At 48.8% G+C, this 24459-nt stretch overlaps 1 protein-coding gene across 2 annotated transcripts; it reads right to left on the bottom strand.

Moving 5' to 3' along the window:
- Nucleotides 1-5346: 5346 nt before the first annotated feature.
- Nucleotides 5347-24126, bottom strand: LOC125533775 (transcription factor bHLH153-like). Of its 2 annotated transcripts, none has more exons than XM_087544469.1 (5): nucleotides 23875-24126; nucleotides 6317-6556; nucleotides 6160-6225; nucleotides 5935-6054; nucleotides 5347-5765 (listed from the first exon to the last, which is right to left on the bottom strand). In XM_087544469.1, exons 2-5 carry the CDS (start codon nucleotides 6500-6502, stop codon nucleotides 5640-5642), a joined length of 498 nt encoding a protein of 165 aa, XP_087400595.1. In that variant the 5' UTR covers nucleotides 6503-6556; nucleotides 23875-24126; the 3' UTR covers nucleotides 5347-5639. The 2 variants fall into 2 exon arrangements, with proteins under 2 accessions (XP_087400595.1, XP_087400596.1); XM_087544470.1 differs by having other exon boundaries at nucleotides 6317-6553.
- Between the last annotated feature and the right edge of the window lie 333 nt (nucleotides 24127-24459).

Below are 24459 nucleotides of genomic sequence, written 5' to 3'. Positions count from 1 at the left end.
ACCCTCAAGTTGCCCCGAGGTGGCCCCGCGGTCTACTCGGTTGGACCAACACTCAGAGGAGCACTGGCCCAGGGGGGGTTAAAATAAAGATGACCCTTGGGCAGGCCTACCCAAGGGAAAGAAAAGGCTAGGTGGCGAATGGTAAAACCAATGTTGGGCATTGCTGGAGGAGTTTTATTCAAGGCGGTGTCAAGGGATTCCCATTATAACCCAACCGCGTAAGGAACGCAAAATCCAGGAACATAAAACCGATATGATGGAAACTAGGGCGGCAAGAGTGGAACAAAACACCAGGCATAACACCGAGCCTTCCACCCTTTACCAACTATATAGATGCATTAATTAAATAAGAGATATTGTGATATCCCAACAAAATATCCATGTTCCAACAGGGAACAAACTCCAATCTTCACTTGCAACTAACAACGCTATAAGAGGGGCTGAGCAAAGCGGTAACATAGCCAAACAACGGTTTGCTAGGACAAGGTGGGTTAGAGGCTTGGCTTAACAATATGGGAGGCATGATAAGCAAGTGGTAGGCATCGTAGCATAGGCATAGCAAAAGAGCGAGCATCTAGCAAGCAAAGATAGAAGTGATTTCGAGGGTATGGTCATCTTGCCTGAAATCCCGCAAGGAAGAAGAACGAGTCCATGAAGAAGACAAACGGACGTAGACGAATGGGTCCTCACAAACGCGACGTTATCGAAACCAACCCGAAGAAGCAACACCGGAAAGAAGCACACAACATAGTAAACAACCACGACATAAGCATGGCATGATGCACAACCAAGTATGATGCATGTCCGGTTTAATGAAGCATGGCATGGCAAAAGAGCACAAGCAATCCTACAAATTAAGTGGATCTCAATATGCAATGCTGCATATTAACGAAACACCACGTCAAGTTATTTAGTTCGATCTCGTTTATGTACCCAACAATATTAAATGTTGATTAACATGGCAAGGGGTGAAGCAAATGAAAACTACCTATCTAGGCAAGTTTTAAATGAGGCCGGAACAACAAACAACAAGTCCAGAAACTCCTCATGTGCATATTTTAAGGTTTGGTACTGTTCTGCCCTAAACATAATTTTAGAGTTGTTAAACATGCAAAGCAATGCCACCATGTTAAACTAGGCATTTTTCCACCCCATCTACATATAAAGTTTGTTAGGTTTGGAGCTACGGTTATTTAGTTATGAATTAAAGCATTTTAGCAAGTTATTTAAGCAAATTTAAACAAACATCATTTTAAACATTTTAAACATAGATGAAAGTTGGATATTATTAAACTAGACAAAATTCTAAGCAACTTTCATATATAATTTATTTAGATCCGATGCACTGTTGTGAAGTTATTAAATGCATGAAGTAGGAGGACTTTTCTGAAAAACTGCAGTCTCTGGAAATTAGAAAAATCGTGCTCTCAGGAAAAAAACACGGGCCAGATCTGAGGCAAACTGGGCCACAACAGGAGCATACAGAGGGCGGGGTGGCTCACCCTGGGCCAAGGCCCGGTCCAGTGGAAGCAGCATGCCGGCGGTTCTGACTGGCCTAGGAGGCGCTGGGCCTAGGCGTGGCTTGACCCGTGCGCTGGCGCTGGTCTCGCTCGATTCACAGGAAGCAGACAGAGGGGCGAGATGCAGGGAAGACGGCAACGACCGGACTTGGCAACGGGGACGGCGTTGAGGATGACGGAGGCCGGGCGCGACGGGCGGGTGGCGACGGCAAGGCAAGCGAAGGCGGCGGCGCCAGGTGGGATCTAGGCGTAGGCGAGGTCTTGGCGACGCAGGGGCGTGCGATGGCCGGTCCACGCGGAAGCAGGGGAGGTCATCGCAGCCACGGGAAGGGCGATGCGGTGGAGCCGCGGGGCCGGCGATGATGCTGGGGCGTGGGAGGCCGATTCCAGCGCGGGCGAGGCAGAGGAAGGCGGGGCGCGGAGCTCCCGTTGTGTGTCCATGGCGATGCATAGGATGGCGGCGTCGTCCTGCTCCTGCAGAGAGAGTGACGTGAGGAGAGAGGCATGGCAGGGGAAACGGAAAGAGGGGAAGGTGAGGAGGAGAGGCACGGCCTTGGGGACCGGCGTCCATGGCAGAGGAGCTTCAGCGGCGGCGTTCGTCGTCGGACGGCGAGGCGAGGAGGGGGCCAAGGACGAGGCATGGCTCGGGTAGGGGAAGGCTCGGGCGCAGTCGAGGTGAATGGCGGCAGGAGGTGGCTCTGCGTGGGGGGCTCGGTTGCCGGCACGGGATGCACGGGGGTTGAGCAAGGGAGCAGCAAAGGATGGAGGAGGAGGCGATGTGGCGCTGGTCGATTGGATCGATCCGATTTGGGAGGATCCCGAGGTGGATGCGGGAGTGTGGCGGCGGTGGGTGAGGGAAAGATGGGACAACTAGCCTAGAACTTAGGGTTTTGTCTGGTTATATAGGTAGGGGATTTGACGTTAGACTATTTGGTCCCTTCGATAAAAATCGGACGGTCGCGAACAAAATAGCTAGGGAGTCCAAATAAGAAAATGGAGACGTTTTGTAGACGTTTGGGGATGATCCGGATCCAACGGTGACGACTGCCCGGGTCGGGTCCGGGACAATTTTGGACGCGCACGTGAGGGGTTCGATGCACTGTGCAGAGAGGGTTTCGGACTATGCGGTCGCATCGGACAACTCCGGAAGCGAAGAGGGGAAGGAGGATGGACTAGGTGGGCTGTGGCGAGACTGTGAGGGTGAGAAGAGAGAGAGAGAGGGCCCGGCATTTGTTTCCGGAGACCGAAAACGTCCGACGTTAGACCGGCTATAATGCCGCTATAGTTTAACGGTTGGGCTATCAAACAAACTCCGAATGCGATGAAACTTGACAGGCGGTCTATCTACACTATAATACGACCGCATGTCAACTTTCAACCCATTTTGAGAACATTTTCCGGCCACTTATAAAACACTATTTCGGACATGCCGCGGGCGCGTGCAAGTGTGTCTGGGCTGGGAACGGACAACGGAGAGAATTCAGAGAACCCGGACGAATGCAAGTTTTAAAACATGATGATGCAATGCACATGATGACATGATATGACATGCATGACACGCAAGGAATGACAAGGCAACAACAGCGAATAACTGAAAGACACCTGACACGTCGGTCTCGGGGCGTCACAAATAAGCAAATGAGAAAAGGCCCAAAAGAAAATGATGAGAACCCTTCCTCGGATAAGACCGGTAAAACCTCCAACACCAAAAACATCATAGAAGACGCATGCAAACTCCATTTTCGATGAAGTCAAGCTTGTCATCAAGATGACCATAAGCTCTAAGACTCGCAAAGAGAACCAAATAAGAACCAAGAAACATGATGCAAGGATGCAATGGTTTGAGCTCTCGATGAACGATACGATCAAGCTAATCACTTGAGAGCCCCCCTTGATAGTACGGCTATCGATCCTATAACCCGGTCTCCCAACTATCACCATGAGACCGGTAAAATAGAAAACCTATCAAGGGCAAACCTTTGCCTTGCACATGATCCACTTGAGCTAGATGATGACGATCTTGTCCTCCTCAAGATGGACCACCTTTCTTGATTGCGTTGGATCGATGGAGACTAGATGATTGCTCCCCCATACTCCACTATGGGTGAGCCACTCTTCGGCACATCTTCACAAGTCCATTGACACCATAATGGATGGCAAGCTTCAAGCACTTGATCTCTTCGTGATGCTCCACTTGAACTTGCACACGGCAATCTTGATGACGATCACCACTTGATGTCATCCTTTCCATGGGTTGTATGATATCTTCCTCTTGACGCAAGCCCATGGACACGTACCTAACCCCACATAGACTCTCACATAGACTATGGGTTAGTACACATAGTGCAATGGACAATGCTTACCATACCATGGGATCACTTGATCCGTCTCGGTACATCTTCTACGCTTTATGAGTTGATCAACTTGATTCACTCTTGACTTAGTCTTGATCAACCTTGAATCTTTCCAACTCTGTTCGTTTGGATGATGTCTTGAAGGTAAACATGAATGATCACACAATATTTTTTTTCAAGACATGCTTGCAATAAGCTCAACACTCACATGACCAATCTTTGGGTAATTCCTTAATAGCACCTTGGTCAACCCATAAACTCCTTGAAACCAACACATGGACTTCAAGAAATGCCTATGGAAAAATACTTCAAATATAACTCAATGCAACCATTAGTCCATAGAGAATGTCATCAATTATCAAAACCAAACATGGGGGCACCGCATGTCCTTTCATTTAAGATTTGTGTCCTACTCAAAAAAGTGAGACGACAACGGCTCCCAGAAGATGGAATAAGGTTCTCACCGTCTAGCCCCGTTCCGGTGATGCGTCTAGCGTCATATGAGGACATGTGAAGGTGTGTTTCTGACGGATCTCACGGGATTCGAAAGGCACTGGCCTTCGGTGGTTCTATTTGGGTCCTGTCTTCATTCATGCCACTATCCTAAAAACACGTTTGGTTCCGTTCGCTGATTTCACAAACTGTCCACCGACACAAGACCAACTACCTAAATGCAGGTTTTAGCATTAATCCCCAATCAACCACATGTGCCCTAATAGCATTTACGCACTGCTCACTGATTTAAGAAACTGTCCGCCGACACAAGACACGCAGGGCACCTAAATGCAGTTTTTCAGCACACCTGAACATGGCGCCGACAGGTGACAGGGACCCGGAGAATCGCATCCGGCACAAATGCATGCACCGCATGTTGATACTACTCTCTAGTACAAGGGTTGATGAGCACGGATGGGCATGAATGAAACTGCTGCTTTTGATGATTAGTCGGCGACAGCAACAGGTCGCTACCAATGTTAAACCACAGAGTCACCCACGCAACGACCATGGGGACCGATCCATCCATCGATCGGCGGTGCGTCGTCTCGCTATACACGACGATTACATTTTTTTTTTTTGAAAAGGGGCTTACCCCAGCCTCTGCATCGGAGAGATGCATACGGCTCATATTATTAAAAACATAATCTAGTAGCAAAGTCGTCAAATATTGAGGTGCTAAAATAAACAAAAAGCTCGAAAGAGCTAAAACCCAAAGCCACAACCGACTGGCAAACACAATAGGAGCACTATATGCCTATCCTATTACATGACCGCCATCCAAACCGGTTGAAAATATCCCGCGCTATCATCTCTCATCGGGTAGACGCAGTAACCAAACGCTCTCTGGCCTCCATCGGAGTGAGTAGCGACCACATACGGATGAACGCCGTGGTCCTGAAGATAACCTGCAAAAAGTGAATGTTTGTTGATCTGTTAAATACTAAATCATTTTTGCAGTTCCATACTGCCCAAAGTAAAGCACAAACGCCAACACGAATGTGCCTTGCAGTATCAGAATCAACTCCGTCAAGCCATGTTCCAAATAACATGCTGATAGAGGTGGGCTGATTAATTTTACATACTACCGGCGCCAGCACAGGGTCTGCTGAGGATGTTCACGGAAACGAAACGAAATGAAACGATTGTGTTAGGTGATTGACTGAATTGGGTCAGCCATGCGCATGCGCGCGCTTGCACCGGAATTCTACCCCTGCCACGCAGTGCGGCCATCGCCGCCGTCGAGACTGGGCCAGCCTCGGGCTTCGCTTCAGCAGCGCCTGGTGGTGTTCGCCGGCGCCCAGAGGTCGGCCCCGTTGCTCTGGGTCAGCTGCAGCGTCTGCTCCACCGGCACCAGGCACAGGCCGCGGTTCCGCAGGCTGTAGTGCTCGGGGTCCTGCGTCGACCATGACAAAACCATTATAAGATGCATTTCTTCAGTACAAATAAAAAATCATACACTGCGGTTTATACTTCTGTCAGAGTTTATCATGTTCAGAATGTTCGGGGAATTTCAGAATAGTGTGCAACGATCGGCTAAAATAACAGCGTGAGCTCTCTCTCACCTCAGGCTCGGCGCCGGGCGCCGGAGGAGGGCGCATGTACGGGGAGCTAAGAACCTCGAGCTGCTGGTGCAGGAACTTGATGTAGCCCGAGGCCTCCCGAAGAACAGAAGCTGTGTACGTCTGCATTTTCACAACCAAATATGCTCAACCAACAATCATTCATTGCAAGCGAGCTGCTTTGCAGAGACGAGAAGCAAGCAAGGCACTGCAGAGGCAAGCAAATACCTTCCCAAATGGCGACACGAGCTGCTGCAGCGCCGCCACTCTCTCGCCGACCTTGTCCTTCTTCTCCTGCTCGATCGCAACAAAAATCACATCAGCAAAACAACATCGAATTCACAGGCGTGAGGCGGATGCGCAGGCTTTTTAACAGTGCACGCACCTTGGGAGAAATGGGGCCGCCGCCGCCCCTGGGGCTAGCATTCCTCGGCTTCTTGGACCCCATGCCCCCGAACTCCTCCGAGCCGCTGCTGGTGGCGGTGGTGGCGCCGGCCTGCTGCTGCTTCCCGCTGAAGTAGCTGTCGGTGTGGTTCCTCTTGCTGTGGTTGGCCACTTGAGTCATCATCATCTTCCTCCCCCGCTACTGCTGCTGGCCACGCGTACGTTCGCCCCTTTTTCCCTGCTGAAAACCAGGAGCGTTTCTGTATGACCATTAGCTAGCCCTCCGTCTCAAGTAAAAGCTGACTTTTACAACCGTAGTCGTTGGTTCAGAGGTCGGTTTCATGGAAATCACTCTCCCATTATCTATTCAGAAGGAGGTCTGGTTTCAGTCTCAGACAAACAAAACCTAGTTTTAGTTTTATATGAGCTCCTACTCAACTGTCAGCGCACGACCTGCCACGACAGCAAGCCGCGTCACCGACGACGGCCTGGTGGCAAGGAGAACCAGCAGCAGGCCCAAGAGGATAGCGCAGCCCAACATGAAGTTCATCGGGCCGAAATGGGGCCGCTGAGCCTACGTCGCACCGGCGCCTACTTATCCCCTCACGCACAAGGAACGACGCATCCAGAAGGATCAGAACGAACGGCGGCTTTCTCCTCCTCTGCTTTCCCCACCTACCTCCTTCTTCCCCAAGAACAACGAGAAACTGAGTGTATCTTCGAATTCAAGCTTGTATCTGTAATAGATCGACCTGGTACCTAACATCCTGGTATCAGAGACCACACACCACCAGATCCGCTGCAAATCCACCCTGGAAACCCGTCACCGCGTCCACGCGCGGCAGGTCCTTCTCGCCACCATGGATCCGGCGCTCAAGGAGTACCTCGACAAGCTTCACCAAGATGCGAAGAACGACTCTGCCAGCGTCCTCAAGAAGCTCCAGGCACAGACGTCTCAGATCGACGATCTGCTTCGCTGGAAGCCCGATCTCGAGGCCCGCTTCACCAAGCTGGAGACCACGGTTGCCTCACTCCAAGCGGCCACACCGCACTCATCGAGTGGAGCAGCACCCCTGCTTCCAACCCCGCCGCCGCTCTCCGCCGCGCGAGGAAGCCGGCGGAGAGCCTCCACGGGACTAGTGGCCACGGCGATGTCGATCTTACCGGGGGGCAACCACCAGTGACCTTAGAGTCACCGGGGGTACTCCCGGTCACGGGTACGCCTTCCCTTCCACTTGTTCCCTCCTATCCACCTCCCCTGTCGTCCTCTGTTCTCGCCACCATGGGACAGCCACCACCGCCCGTGAATTTTCCACTATTCACCAGCGAGAACCCACAACTTTGGAAAACTCTCTGCGAGCAGTACTTCCAGATGTTTTCAATTCCAGACTCTTATCGCGTAGCAATGGCAACTCTCAATTTCTCCGGACTGGCAGGAATCTGGCTGCAGTCCGTTCAGAAAAAATTAGTTGGCCTAGACTGGGAGGCCTTTGCCTCTCTCCTCTGTACTCGTTTCGGACGTGATAAGCACCAAATGCTTATCCGTCAGTTCTACACCATTAAACAGACCACCTCCGTTGCTGAATTTATCGAGCGATTTGAATCTCTGATGAATCATTTGATTTCATATTCAGAATCTACTCACCCTTATTTTTTCCTGACACATTTTGTTGAGGGACTACGACCGGACATCCGTGTCGTGGTGCTCGTCCAGCGCCCACCAGACCTGGACATGGTGTGCTCGCTGGCCCTACTTCAGGAGGAAGTGGCCAACGGCGAGTCATACTACGGGCGTTTTTTGCATGTAAACCACAGTCAAGGCCAAGCTTCCAGGACGGCGTCACCGCCATTCTTTGGGCGACCTGCCACGCCTACATCCAACTCTGAAGATAGGCGCGGCACTGACGCCGCCCGAGCTACATCTGAAGTCAGCAAAGTAGCCGCACTCCGCGCATTCCGGCGCGCTAAGGGACTTTGTTTCAAGTGCGACGAGAAATGGGGCAAAGACCATGTGTGTCCGCCTACAGCTCAGATGCACATTGTAGATGAACTGCTCGCGATGTTCAGTATGGATGAAGCCACGCCAGAATCACCACCAGACTCGCCAATCTCTGACGAAGAAAGTTTATGCACTCTGTCTCGGCAAGCTGAAGACGACACATCAGCCCCGGGTGTTCTGCAGCTCCAGGCCTGGGTGCAAGGGCACGAAGTTCTGCTCCTGGTTGATTCCGGCAGTTCCACCTCCTTTGTGGACAGCTCCTTCGCGTCCAAACTCTCAGGCATCACTCTGTTGGCGCGACCGTGCCGTGTGCGCGTTGCTGACGGCGCCACTATCCCTTGCACCCACTACATACCTGAATGCTCCTGGATCGCGCATGATCGCGAGTTCAAGACTGATTTCAAGGTTATCAAGATCGGTTCATATGACGCAATATTGGGGATGGATTGGCTACGCAAACACAGCCCTATGAATATTGACTGGATTGAGCAGCACCTGACAGTCACAACACCAAGCGGCCAACTGAAGATGTCAGCGATTTCTTCTGATCAAACCCAATGTTCTTTGATATCTGCCCCTGAACTGCTCAAAGCTTGCAAACAAGGCTCTGTCGCTCATGTTATCCACCTCAATTCTCTGGATGGTAGCAGCACAACTGACACACCAATCCCAACTCAGGTCCTGCACCTGCTAGAACAATTCACAAACGTCTTTGAAGACCCGCGTAGCCTCCCACCACGTCGCGAGTGCGACCACATGATTCCTCTGATGGTGGGGGCCCATCCTGTCAACTTACGGCCGTACAGATATAAACCGGAACTCAAAACAGAGATCGACCGACAAGTTCAGGAACTGCTCGATGCCGGTGTTATCCAAAAAAGTGCAAGTCCTTTTTCCTCACCAGCCTTGCTCGTCAAGAAAAAAGACGGCTCCTGGCGCCTCTGCGTGGATTACCGACGCCTCAATTCCATGACAGTAGTCAGCAAGTACCCTGTGCCTATCATTGATGAGCTCTTGCACGAACTTTCATGTGCCAAGTGGTTCTCTAAACTCGATTTGCGCGCCGGGTTCCATCAGATACGCATGGCAGAAGGAGAAGAATACAAGAAGGCTTTCCAGACTCACTCAGGGCATTGTGAATTTCGTGTCATGCCGTTCGGTGTTGCCGGAGGGCCGTCGACCTTCAACGGGGCCATCCACACCACCCTCCGTCCAGTGAACCGCATCTGCGTCATCTCATTCTTCGATGACATACTCATATTCAGCAAGACTCTGACAGATCACATACAACACCTCAGACAAGTGCTGCAACTACTTCGAGACGATCACTGGCAAGTTAAACAGTCCAAGTGTTTGTTTGCCCAGAACCAGATTGCATACCTCGGCCATGTCATCAATGAACACGGTGTTTCTACCGATCCCAGCAAGATTATGACAGTTCAGGAATGGCCGACACCCACCTGCGTTAAAGAGGTGCGTGGTTTCCTCGGCCTCGCGGGCTATTATCGCAAGTTCGTCCAACATATTGGAATCATTGCACTACCGCTTTTCATCCTTCTCAAAAAGCACCAGCAGTTTGTTTGGACAAGTGACACACAACAGGCTTTTGATACTTTGAAAATGAAACTGGTTTCAGCACCAGTCTTGCAATTGCCTGATTTTACCAAGAAATTCACCATCGACACGGACGCGTGTGCCTATGGAGTGGGAGCAGTTCTCCAACAAGAAGGGCACCCCATTGCTTACATGAGCAAGCCCCTGGCTCCCAAGAATAGAGGCCTGTCCACTTACGAGAAAGAATGTATGGCAATTCTGATGGCAGTTGAACAGTGGCGTCCTTACCTCCAGACGGGCGAATTCGTTATCCGCACGGATCAACGCAGCCTCGTGCACTTAGACGATCAACACTTGTCCACTCCTTGGCAACAAAAGGCGTTCACCAAACTACTTGGGCTCATATACAAGATCTGCTACCGACCGGGGGCGACCAACTCTGCAGCCGATGCATTGTCGCGCCGCACACTGGATGCCTCCATCACAACCATTTTAGTTTGCAAACCCGCTTGGCTGGATGATATTGTGGCTAGCTACAGGACAAACACTCAGGTGCAGCACATCATCAGTGATCAGGACAGGCGACCAGATCCTAAGAAGCGCTTTCAGATGCGCGATGGGTTGTTATACTTCAGGGACAGAATCTGGCTTGGGGGCTCTCCCTCACTGCAATAGCGAATGCTCTGTGCCTTCCATGACAGTACAATGGGCGGCCATTCGGGCGTGCCTGTGACCTACAGACGCCTCCGCCGGCTATTCGCCTGGCCCAAGATGAAGGAGCATATCAAAAATACGTGCAATCATGCTCTGTTTGCCAGCAAGCCAAGCCGGAGCGTGTTCGCTACCCTGGCCTGCTTGAACCTCTTCCAGTTCCAGATGGCGCATGGAAGGTGGTCACCATGGATTTCATCGATGCCTTGTTGGGGAACGTAGCATAAATTCAAAATTTTCCTATGTGTCACCAAGATCAATATATGGAGTCATCTAGCAACGAGGGAGGAGTGGATCTACATACCCTTGTAGATCGCGCGCGGAAGCATTCAAGAGAACGGGGTTGATGGAGTCGTACTCGTCGTGATCCAAATCACCGATGATCCTAGCGCCGAACGGACGGCACCTCCGCGTTCTACACACATACGGAGCAGCGACGTCTCCTCCTTCTTGATCCAGCAAGGGGGGAGGAGAGGTTGATGGAGATCCAACAACACGATGGCGTGGTGGTGGAAGTAGCGGGATTCCAACAGGGCTTCGCCAAGCGCTGCGGGAGGAGGGAGATGTGTCATGGGAGGGAGAGGGAGGCGCCAGGGCTTAGGTATGGTTGCCCTCCCTTCCCCCCACTATATATAGGGCCAAGGGAGAGGGGGAGGGCGCAGCCTTGCCCCTTCCTCCAAGGAAGGGTGCGGCCAGGGAGGAGTCCCTCCTCCCCAAGGCACCTCGGAGGTGCCTTCCCCCTTTAGGACTCTTCCTCTCCCTTGATTCTTGGCGCATGGGCCTCTTGGGGCTGGTGCCCTTGGCCCATATAGGCCAAGGCACACCCCCTACAGCCCATGTGGCCCCCCGGGGCAGGTGGCCCCACCCGGTGGACCCCCGGGACCCTTCCGGTGGTCCCGGTACAATAACGGTAATCCCGAAACTTGTCCCGATGGCCGAAACAGCACTTCCTATATATAATTCTTTACCTCCGGACCATTCCGGAACTCCTCGTGACGTCCGGGATCTCATCCGGGACTCCGAACAACTTTCGTGTTACCACATACTAATATCTCTATAACCCTAGCGTCACCGAACCTTAAGTGCGTAGACCCTACGGGTTCGGGAGACATGCAGACATGACCGAGATGACTCTCCGGTCAATAACCAACAGCGGGATCTGGATACCCATGTTGGCTCCCACATGTTCCACGATGATCTCATCGGATGAACCACGATGTCAAGGACTTAATCAATCCCGTATGCAATTCTCTTTGTCTAGCGGTACGATACTTGCCCGAGATTCGATCGTCGGTATCCCGATACCTTGTTCAATCTCGTTACCGGCAAGTCTCTTTACTCGTTCCGTAACACATCATCCCGTGATCAACTCCTTGATCACATTGTGCACATTATGATGATGTCCTACCGAGTGGGCCCAGAGATACCTCTCTGTTTATACGGAGTGACAAATCCCAGTCTCGATTCGTGCCAACCCAACAGACACTTTCGGAGATACCCGTAGTGTACCTTTATAGCCACCCAGTTACGTTGTGACGTTTGGCACACCCAAAGCACTCCTACGGTATCCGGGAGTTGCACAATCTCATGGTCTAAGGAAATGATACTTGACATTAGAAAAGCTTTAGCATACGAACTACACGATCTAGTGCTATGCTTAGGATTGGGTCTTGTCCATCACATCATTCTCCTAATGATGTGATCCCGCTATCAACGACATCCAATGTCCATGGTCAGGAAACCGTAACCATCTATTGATCAACGAGCTAGTCAACTAGAGGCTTACTAGGGACATGGTGTTGTCTATGTATCCACACATGTATCTGAGTTTCCTATCAATACAATTCTAGCATGGATAATAAACGATTATCATGAACAAGGAAATATAATAATAATCAATTTATTATTGCCTCTAGGGCATATTTTCAACAGTCTCCCACTTGCACGAGAGTCAATAATCTAGTTCACATCGCCATGTGATTAACACTCACAGGTCACATCGCCATGTGACCAACATCCAAAGAGTTTACTAGTGTCGCTAAACTAGTTCACATCATCATGTGATTAAGACTCATTGAGTTCTGGGGTTTGATCATGTTTTGCTTGTGAGAGAGGTTTTAGTCAACGGGTCTGAACCTTTCAGATCCGTGTGTGCTTTACAAATCTCTATGTCATCTCCTAGATGCATCTACCACGCTCTATTTGGAGCTTATTCCAAACAACTGTTCTACTATACGAATCTAGTTTACTATTCAGAATAATCTGGATTGGTGTCAAAGTTTGCATCGGCGTAACCCTTTACGACGAACTCTTTTACCACCTCCATAATCGAGAAAATTCCTTAGTCCACTGGTTACTAAGGATAACTTTGACCGCTGTCTTGTGATCCATTCTTAGATCACTCTTATACCCCTTGAATGACTCATGGCAAGGCACATTTCAGGTGCGGTACACAGCATAGCATACTGTAGAGCCTATGTCTTAAGCATAGGGGACGACCTTCGTCCTTTCTCTCTATTTTGCCGTGGTCGAGCTTTAAGTCTTAACTTCATACCTTACAACTCAGGCAAGAACTCCTTCTTTGACTGATCCATCTTGAACACCTTCAAGATCATGTCAAGGTATATGCTCATTTAAAAGTACTATTAAGCGTTTTGATCTATCCTTATAGATCTTGATGCTTAATGTTCAAGTAGCTTAATCCAGGCTTTCCATTAAAAAACACTTTCCAAATAACCCTATATGCTTTCCAGAAATTCTATGTCATTTCTGATCAACAATATGTCAACAACATATACTCATCAGAAATTCTATAGTGCTCCCACTCACTTCTTTGGAAATACAAGTTTCTCATAAACTTTGTATACACCCAAAATCTTTGATCATCTCATCAAAGCATACATTCCAACTCCGAGATGCTTACTCCAGTCCTTAGAAGGATTGCTGAAGCTTTGCATACTTATTAGCATCTTTCAGGATTGACAAAACCTTCCGGTTGTATCACATACAACCTTTCCTCAAGAAAATCGTCGAGGAAACAATGTTTTGACATCCTATCTGCAAGATTTCATAAATAATGCAGTAATCGCTAATATAATTCCAACAGACTCTTAGCATTGCTACGAGTGAGAAAGTCTCATCGTAGTCAACTCCTTGAACTTGTCAGAAAACATCTTAACGACAAGTCGAGCTTTCTTAATAGTGACATTTACCATCATTGTCCGTCTTCCTTTTAAAATCCATCTGCACTCAACAGCCTTATGACCATCGAGATGTTCTGCCAAAGTCTACACTTTGTTTTCATACATGGATCCTCTCTCGGATTTTATGGCCTCGAGCCATTTATCGGAATCCGGGCCCATCATCGCTTCTCCATAGCTCGTAGGTTCATTGTTGTCTAGCAACACGACTTCCAAGACAGGATTACGTACCACTCTGAAGTAGTACGCATCCTTGTCATCCCATGAGGTTTGGTAGTGACTTGATCTGAAGTTTCATGATCACTATCATAAGCTTCCACTTCAATTGGTGTAGGTGCCACAGGAACAACTCCCTGTGCTCTGCCACACACTAGTTGAAGAGACAGTTCAATAACCTCATCAAGTCTCCACCATCCTCCCACTCAATTCTTTCGAGAGAAACTTTTCCTCGTGAAAGGACCCGATTCTAGAAACAATCCCTTATTGCTTTCGGATCTGAGACAGGAGGTATACCCAACTGTTTTGGGTGTCCTATGAAGATGCATTTATCCGCTTTGGGTTCGAGCTTATCAGCCTGAAACTTTTTCACACAAGCGTCGCAGCCCCAAACTTTTAAGAAATGACAGCTTAGGTTTCTCTAAACCATAGTTCATACGGTGTCATATCATCGGAATTACGTGGTGCCCTATTTAAAGTGAATGTGGTTGTCTCTAATGCCTAACCCATAAACTATCGTGGTAATTCGATAAGAGACATCATGGTATGCATCATATCCAATAGGGTGCAGTTATGATGTTCGGACACACCATCACACTATGGTGTTCCAGGCTGTATTAGTTGTGAAACAATTTCCACAATGTCTTAATTCTGTGCCAAACTCGTAATTCAGATATTCATCTCTATGATCATATCATAGATATTTTATCCTCTTGTCACGACGATCTTTCAACTTCACCCTGAAATTACTTGAACCTTTCAATAATTCAGACTCGTGATTTATCAAGTAAATGTACTCAACATCTACTCAAATCATCTGTAAAGTAAGAACATAACGATATCCACTACACGCCTCAGCACTCATTGGACTGCACACATCAAAATGTATTTCTTCCAACAAGTTGCTTTCTAGTTCCATTTTACTGAAACCGAGGATTTCAGTCATCTTGCCCATGTGGTATGATTTACATGTCTCAAGTGATTCAAGATCAAGTGAGTTCAAACGGTCCATTTGCATGGAGTTTCTTCATGCATATACACCAATAGACATGGTTCGCATGTCTCAAACTTTTCAAAAACGAGTGAGCCCAAAGATCCATCAACATGGAGCTTCTTCATGCGTTTTATACCGATATGACTTACGTGGCAGTGCCACAAGTAGGTGGTACTATCATTACTATCTTATATCTTTTGGCATGAACATGTGTATCACTACGATCGAGATTCAATAAACCATTCATTTTAGGCGTAAGACCATTGAAGGTATTATTCAAATAAACAGAGTAACGATTATTCTCCTTAAATGAATAACCGCATTGCGATAGGCATAATCCAATCATGTCTGTGCTCAACGCAAACACCAAATAACCATTATTTAGGTTTAACACCAATCTCGATGGTAGAGGGAGCGTGCGATGCTTGATCATATTAACATTGGAAACACTTCCAACACATATCGTCAGCTCACCTTTAGCTAGTCTCCATTTATTCCGTAGCTTTTATTTCGAGTTACTAACACTTAGCAACCGAACCGGTATCTAATACCCTGGTGCTACTAGGAGTACTAGTAAAGTACACATCAACACAATGTATATCCAATATACTTCTATCGACCTTGCCAGCCTTCTCATCTACCAAGTATCTAGGGTAATTCTGCTCCAGTGGCTGTTCCCTTTATTACAGAAGCACTTAGTCTCGGGTTTGGGTTCAACCTTGGGTTTCTTCACCAGAGCAGCAGCTGAATTGCCGTTTCATGAAGTATCCCTTCTTGCCCTTGCCCTTCTTGAAACTAGTGATTTCACCAACCATCAACAATTGATGCTCCTTCTTGATTTCTACTTTGGTGTCAAACATAGCGAATATCTCAAGGATCATCATATATGTCCCTGATATATTATAGTTCATCACGAAGCTCTAGCAGCTTGGTGGCAATGACTTTGAAGAAACATCATGTCTCATCTGGAAGATCAACTCCCACTCGATTCAAATGATTGATGTACTCAGACAATCTGAGCACAAGCTCAACAATTGAGCTTATCTCCCTTAGTTTGCAGGCTAAGAAAATCGTCGGAGGTCTTATACCTCTTGACGTGGGCACGAGCCTGAAATTCCAATTTCAGCCCTCGAAACATCTCATATGTTTCGCGACGTTTCAAAAAAACCCGTCTTCGGTGCCTCAACTCTAAACCGTTTAACTGAACTATCACGTAGTTATCAAAACGTGTATGTCAGATGTTCGCAACATCCACAGACGGCGTTCGAGGTTCAGCACACTGAGCGGTGCATTAAGGACATAAGCCTTCTATGAAGCAATGAGGACAATCCTCGGTTTACGGACCTAGTCCGCATAATTGCTACTATCAACTTTCAACTAAATTTTCTCTAGGAACATATCTAAACATTAGAACTGAAGCGCGAGCTACGTCATAATTTGCGAAGACCTTTTGACTATGTTCAGGATAATTAAGTTCATCTTGTGAACTCCCACTCAGATAGACATCCCTTTAGTCATCTAAGTGATTACATGATCCGAGTCAACTAGGCCGTGTCCGATCATCACGTGAGACGGACTAGTCATCATTGGTGAACATCTTCATGTTGATCGTATCTACCATACGACTCATGCTCGACCTTTCGGTCTCTTGTATTCCGAGGCCATGTCTGTACATGCTAGGCTCGTCAAGTCAACCTAAGTGTTTCGCGTGTGTAAATCTGTCTTACACCCGTTGTATGTGAACGTAAGAATCCATCACACCCGATCATCACGTGGTGCTTCGAAACGACGAACTTTCGCAACGGTGCACAGTTAGGGGGAACACCTTCTTGATATTTTAGTGAGGGATCATCTTATTTACTACCGTCGTTCTAAGCAAATAAGATGTATAAACATGATAAACATCACATGCAATCAAATAGTGACATGATATGGCCATCATCACTTTGCTCCTCTTGATCTCCATTTTCGGGGCTCCATGATCACCATCGTCACCGGCATGACACCATGATCTTCATCATCATGATCTCTATCATCGTGTCTTCATGAAGTTGTCTCGTCAACTATTACTTCTACTACTATAACTAACGGTTAGCAATAAAGTAAAGTAATTACATGACGTTTATGTTGACACGCAGGTCATAAATAAATTAAGACAACTCCTATGGCTCCTGCCGGTTGTCATACTCATCGACATGCAAGTCGTGATTCCTATTACAAGAACATGATCAATCTCATACATCACATATATCATTCATCACATCCTTTTGGCCATATCACATCACAGAGCATACCCTGCAAAAACAAGTTAGACGTCCTCTAATTGTTGTTTGCATGTTTTATGTGGCTGCTATGGTTTCTAGCAAGAACGTTTCTTACCTACGCAAAAACCACAACGTGATATGCCAATTGCTATTTACCCTTCATAAGGACCCTTTTCATCGAATCCGATCCGACTAAAGTGGGAGAGACAGACACCCGCAAGCCACCTTATGCAACTAGTGCATGTCAGTCGGTGGAACCAGTCTCACGTAAGAGTACGTGTAAGGTCGGTCCGGGCCGCTTCATCCCACGATGCCGCCGAATCAAGATAAGACTAGTAACGGCAAGCATATTGAACAAAATCAACGCCCACAACTACTTTGTGTTCTACTCGTGCATAGAAACTACGCATAGACCTAGCTCATGATGCCACTGTTGGGGAACGTAGCATAAATTCAAAATTTTCCTACGTGTCACCAAGATCAATATATGGAGTCATCAAGCAACGAGGGAGGATTGGATCTACATACCCTTGTAGATCGCGCGCGGAAGCATTCAAGAGAACGGGGTTGATGGAGTCGTACTCGTCGTGATCCAAATCATCGATGATCCTAGCGCCGAACGGACGGCACCTCCGCGTTCAACACACGTACGGAGCAGCGACGTCTCCTCCTTCTTGATCCAGCAAGGGGGGAGGAGAGGTTGATGGAGATCCAACAACACGACGGCGTGGTGGTGGAAGTAGCGGGATTCCAACAGGGCTTCGCCAAGCGCTGCGGGAGGAGGGAGATGTGTCATGGAAGGGAGAGGGAGGCGCCAGGGCTTAGGTATGGTTGCCCTCCCTTCCCCCCACTATATATAGGGCCAAGGGAGAGGGGGAGGGCGCAGCCTTGCCCCTTCCTCCAAGGAAGGGTGCGGCCAGGGAGGAGTCCCTCCTCCCCAAGGCACCTCGGAGGTGCCTTCCCCCTTTAGGACTCTTCCTCTCCCTTGATTCTTGGCGCATGGGCCTCTTGGGGCTGGTGCCCTTGGCCCATATAGGCCAAGGCGCACCCCCTACAGCCCATGTGCCCCCCCGGGGCAGGTGGCCCCACCCGGTGGACCCCCGGGACCCTTCCGATGGTCCCGGTACAATACCAGTAACCCCGAAACTTGTCCCGATGGCCGAAACAGCACTTCCTATATATAATTCTTAACCTATGGACCATTCCGGAACTCCTCATGACGTCCGGGATCTCATCCGGGACTCCGAACAACTTTCGGGTTACCGCATACTAATATCTCTATAACCCTAGCGTCACCGAACCTTAAGTGTGTAGACCCTACGGGTTCGGGAGACATGCAGACATGACCGAGATGACTCTCCGGTCAATAACCAACAGCGGGATCTGGATACCCATGTTGGCTCCCACATGTTCCACGATGATCTCATCGGATGAACCACGATGTCAAGGACTTAATCAATCCCGTATGCAATTCCCTTTGTCTAGCGGTACGATACTTGCCCGAGATTCGATCGTCGGTATCCCGATACCTTGTTCAATCTCGTTACCGGCAAGTCTCTTTACTCGTTCCGTAACACATCATCCCGTGATCAACTCCTTGATCACATTGTGCACATTATGATGATGTCCTACCGAGTGGGCCCAGAGATACCTCTCCGTTTACACGGAGTGACAAATCCCAGTCTCGATTCGTGCCAACCCAACAGACACTTTCGGAGATACCCGTAGTGTACCTTTATAGCCACCCAGTTACGTTGTGACGTTTGGCACACCCAAAGCACTCCTACGGTATCCGGGAGTTGCACAATCTCATGGTCTAAGGAAATGATACTTGACATTAGAAAAGCTTTAGCATACGAACTACACGATCTAGTGCTATGCTTAGGATTGGGTCTTGTCCATCACATCATTCTCCTAATGATGTGATCCCGCTATCAACGACATCCAATGTCCATGGTCAGGAAACCGTAACCATCTATTGATCAACGAGCTAGTCAACTAGAGGCTTACTAGGGACATGGTGTTGTCTATGTATCCACACATGTATCTGAGTTTCCTATCAATACAATTCTAGCATGGATAATAAACGATTATCATGAACAAGGAAATATAATAATAATCAATTTATTATTGCCTCTAGGGCATATTTCCAACAGGCCTACCTTCTTCGGGCAAGTTCAACTGCATCCTAGTTGTGGTCAACAAGTTTACCCGTTACGGCCATTTTCTAGCTCTCAGCCACCCATTCACGGCAGCTAAAGTGGCTCACTCTTACCTGGAGAACATCTACAAGCTGCATGGGCTTCCTGAAGCGATAGTCTCTGACAGAGACCCCGTGTTCACCAGCAGTTTTTGGCGCGAGCTGTTCAAGACTATTGGCACCGAGCTCAACATGAGCACGCCATATCACCCGCAAACAGACGGGCAAATCGAGCGCGTCAATCAGTGCCTGGAGATTTACCTCAGATGCTTCACTCATGCCAACCCGAACAAGTGGCACCGCTACTTGGCTCTTGCAGAATTTTGGTATAACTCCAGTTTTCACTCTGCTCTCAATACTTCACCTTTTGCAGCCCTCTATGGCCATGAGCCACGACATTGGGGAATCGAGGCCGCCTCCACCTGCAAGCTGCCGCAGCTCAAAGAATGGCTCGAAGAGCGCAAGCACATGCAACAAGTCCTAGCGGAGCACCTGCATCAGGCGCGTAACATCATGAAGAGCCAAGCTGACAAGAAACGCTCCGATCGCTCCTTCGTCGTCGGGGACTCTGTCTTCGTCAAGCTGCAACCTTATGTGCAGACGACGGTCGCCCGTCGTTCCAACCACAAGCTCTCCTTCCGCTACTTCGGGCCTTACAAGATCATTCGCATCGTCAACCCCGTCGCCTACGAGCTCGAGCTGCCCGCCGGCGCCAAGGTGCACCCCGTCTTCCACGTGTCGCAGCTGCGCCGAGCCTTGTCTCCTGCTACTCCGGTCGAGACGACACTGCCAACCCCAACTGAAGATCCTCTGACTCCAGTCGAGATCATCAACACAAGATGGCGCCACACCCCGCAGGGGCGACGCGAACAAGGGCTCATGCGCTGGTCTGACCCCTCCGTCCTCAACGCCACCTGGGAAGACGCCAAGACGATGCAAGACCGCTACCCCTCTCTACTGGCTTGGGGTCAAGCCAGCTCTCAAGGAGGGAGGGATGTCAGCGCACGACCTGCCACGACAGCAAGCCGCGTCACCGACGACGGCCTGGTGGCAAGGAGAACCAGCAGCAGGCCCAAGAGGATAGCGCAGCCCAACAGGAAGTTCATCGGGCCGGAATGGGGCCGCTGAGCCCACGTCGCACCGGCGCCTACTTATCCCCTCACGCACAAGGAACGACGCATCCAGAAGGATCAAAACGAACGGCGGCTTTCTCCTCCTCTGCTTTCCCCACCTACCTCCTTTCCCAAGAACAACGAGAAGCTGAGTGTATCTTCGAATTCAAGCTTGTATATGTAATAGATCGACCTGGTACCTAACATCAACCGCCGCGCAAGTAACAATAATGGAAACGACATGAGAAGGGGCGGTCAAAGGTATCATGAGTGTCAAGAATCCTTCTTCTATTCTCCGGCCGAAAGCCAGAAACTTTTTGTTTCCCTTCTGGAAATTACAACCCAAACAGTGCCAAGGAAAATGGAATCTCTAGATTGGCGCTCGAGTTCCATCCGAAATTTGGTCTCGAGTGCTGGCCTAGTATTCTTTGGCTGCCGATTCGCATTTCTCAAGCAGCAGCCGCGTGCAATCTTTTATCAATTGACAACTTTGTCCGTTTCCAATGCCGCCAGTTGGGTGCTTGGCCCTTATCCGAAGGCTCTTCATTGTGAGGCAGTAGAATACTATGGTACTCCTAGTCTCCTTCTCGTAGTATACACAGACGGGTAGGGCAAAGAAAAATGGTACTATTCCACTATTCGTGGCCTTACTACTTACCTTATCACGAGGTTACGAGGCTTTTGTCTTCCGAGTGGAGCTAACGAACGTCATCAGGGAGCAGACCCGGTCAAAGCTAATTAATAATCTAGTTTGATCCCTATCTATCAGCGCTAGATAACGTGCGAGTTCAAAACACTTGCAGGGATATCATGAGCACTTGGTTACAGATGCATGTGTACTGTGATACGAAGAATATTGTGCACAGTACACGGTTATAATCACGTCTCATGCAGGTGTTCATCTTGTTAGAAATAGCCCTAAGAACAGTTGGTCCACTGTTAAAAATGAACGGAAGCCTGTGTATTAATGGTAATCTAACGGTAATTCAGGTCTAAATTCAGGCTCATCTACACCTGATGAAGAATAAATTTAAAAAAGTAAAAGAAAAACTGAATGTTTTGGCATCAAAGATGCGTTAGTGCGTAAAGAGCGTCAAAATTCCATGGGTTTTGGACATTCGAGGAGCTATAGGAAAATATTGGGCCCAAATAGTGTATATTTTCATAGTTTCTTTCATATACATTTTTTTTTGCCACGACCACCTCGAATGTTCAAACATCACGGATTTTTGCACGCACATCATGCATTCAAGTATCTTGGGTTACTATTTTAAATGATTACTGTTTGCACCTGGGCACCGAATCGCTGCACTTTACCTATACTTTCTCGATTTACTTCATTGTAACCACTCCGGGGGTGTTTGTTTCAGAAGTCCTAGGACTTTTTCTAGTCCCAGGGACTAATCAAAAAAGACTCTCCAATAGAGTCTTTTTCTAGTCCCTGTAGAAAAAGTCCCTCCCATTTGGTTCCTAGGGACTTTTTCTAGTCTTTGGAACTAAAAAGTCCCTGAACCAAACACCCCCTCCATTCGTTCGAGCTTGTAAGACCCACAAATATTATTAAAAAAATAGAACATTAATTTGATTAATAAAAATATTAGTTGCATGTATGCCACAAAATCATACCATTAAATTCAGATTCAAAATTATAATTTGTGTGACATTGATTGCCAGATTAATGATCATTTTCTCTAAAAAGAAATAAGTGCATGCCTTACAAACCCGAACAGAGGGGGTAGCACAGGCAGCAAAAACAACAATATAAAACATGTGTACGATAATACTAGGAGAGTGTACACTTTACAGCACAATATTTGTACAAACGCGGTAGGCAACGATGATCAATCTCCATCGATCGATCCAACTGTAGAAACAATCAAACAAACGTGATCGATGTCCTTGCGCGTGTAGCCTCTGGCTTGTGATGATCAACTAGTAGTATGAGTACCACATAGGTAGGCGTAGCACAGGAGTACACTTCGTCATCACGTCCGGGCCAGTTAGGGGGCCCCATCCGTCGGTTGGGAAGGAAGGGAAGGAAGACAACAAGGCGCCAGCTAATATATTTTGTTCAGGGTGGCCAGCGTGCAGTGGCATTGCTGTACCCGCAGCTCTCTTCCATTTGTGCACCATTCCGGGGATTCCATCGGGCTACAGGCCCATTGACTAGGTACAGGAGCAATGGGCTTATTTGGACCCTGTCAAAGTTAGCCCACCTGCCTTGATCATTCCATTGGGAAAGCAGTAAGGCAACTCTAGTGGCATAGTCCTACTGTTTACACCGGGGAAATTACTTTGATTTCTGTCGTTTCATTGGCTAGCTTTGGTTTCACTTTTTTTTGCCGTAAAGGTATTATGGGCTTTGTATCGATGCATGGCCTGGTACACTTTCCTTTTTTGGTTTATCTGAGATGAAATGAGACGAGAAAAGGGGGTGGCAGGTGGGTGAAGTGTGGAAGGAAGCTGGGAAAGAAGAAAGGACAAGACGCTTTGTCCCGTCGATGATGCGATGCTGGTAACAGAAAAGATGATTGACGAATTTGTCAACTAGCAACGCATGCACGCGCGCGCTAGGCGCTCGAGCGGTAGGGCTTTCCCTCATGTCTCCATGCCACGGTAGTACCGGCGTACTACTGCACTCACTGTTACCTTTTTTTTTCTTTTGTCGAAAGTATTACTGTTTGTTTGTAATGAGAGTACGTTTTGTCACTGGTCTACCAGCCGTAATGAATGCTCCTGCGTACTTGCCTCGTCGCGACGCAATCACGGGCCGGGGCGTTTGTTTATGTTCATATGCAACTATGCATACATACATATCCGGCGCCTAATCAACCACCCTGGCGCTTAATTAAGCGCAGGTCTGGTCGGGGTCGGGTCACGTCTAATTAATCCGGTCGCCGACGTAGCTAGATGTCCACCCGGGAGCCAGCTGTAGAGAGACCCTCGCCCGCCCCCGCTGCGCCTGCTGACACGTACGTACGTGTACGCGCCTGTGGCTCGCGCCATACACACGCCACCGCCTGCTCCTCCGTCTCCTCTCCCTCTCTCTCTCAGAGAACGGAGACCACCATGGCTGGTGTGGCAGCCATGCTCTTAAAGTCTTAAGCCGGCGCCATGGTCAAGTCAGGCAAGCAAGAAAAAGAAGAGGTCTCCGTATGCTTAGCTTCATCAGCTAGCAGCGTTCGGTAGTCTACTGGTGGCTTAAGAGAAGTAATTAAGGGATCAAAACGAACACAGCAGGCTAGCTAACTAATCACTGCATCATGCTTGGTGAGGTTCTTTGGATTAAAAGAGCTGCCGGGGTCTTACCTGCAGAGGCAGTTTGATCGACGCCGGCGAGAGGGGGCGGAAGAGGTGGAGACAGAGCTTCCGCCCCCTCTCGCCGCGACGGCAGCTAGCTCCGGCGCCTCCTCGCCGTCTGTGTTTGGAGCCGGGGAGGCCTGGAGAAGAGGAGCGGGACTGCAAGAGTAGCTAGAGGGAAGGGAAAGGAACAAGGGTTATGGGGGGTTTAAGGAAGGAGTGAGGATGGAGGGGCCGGCCTGGGACATTTGGGGATCAGGGAGGCCCTGAGCATTTATATACACAGAAGAAGAGAGACGCGGGCAGGGCCGGAGCGGGTGGTGGCCAGCGGTAGCGGCCGCGTACGCTGCAGATAGATTTTTCTCTTTTCTTTTTTCTTTGAGAGTAGATAGATATCTCTTTTTCTAAGACAAGGAAGGAAACGCATGCTTTATTAGAACAGCGGCGCGCTATCTGTCCGAGCGTGCTTTATTAGAAACGCATGCCCGTCTGCTCGCTCTCGCTTTGCGGTGCGGTGCCGTGCCGCGCCGCGCAGGCCGCAGCGGGAGGACGTGCGGCGTGGGGGCGCCGTGCGGGTGACATTTGTGCGGGGCT

Source organism: Triticum urartu, chromosome 2A, assembly GCF_056163025.1.
Source record: "Triticum urartu cultivar PI428250 chromosome 2A, HENAU_Tu73, whole genome shotgun sequence".
In the NCBI taxonomy this organism is placed as follows: domain Eukaryota; kingdom Viridiplantae; phylum Streptophyta; class Magnoliopsida; order Poales; family Poaceae; genus Triticum; species Triticum urartu.
Note: the sequence above shows the minus strand (reverse complement) of the source record. Positions and strands in the feature narration are given on the sequence as shown.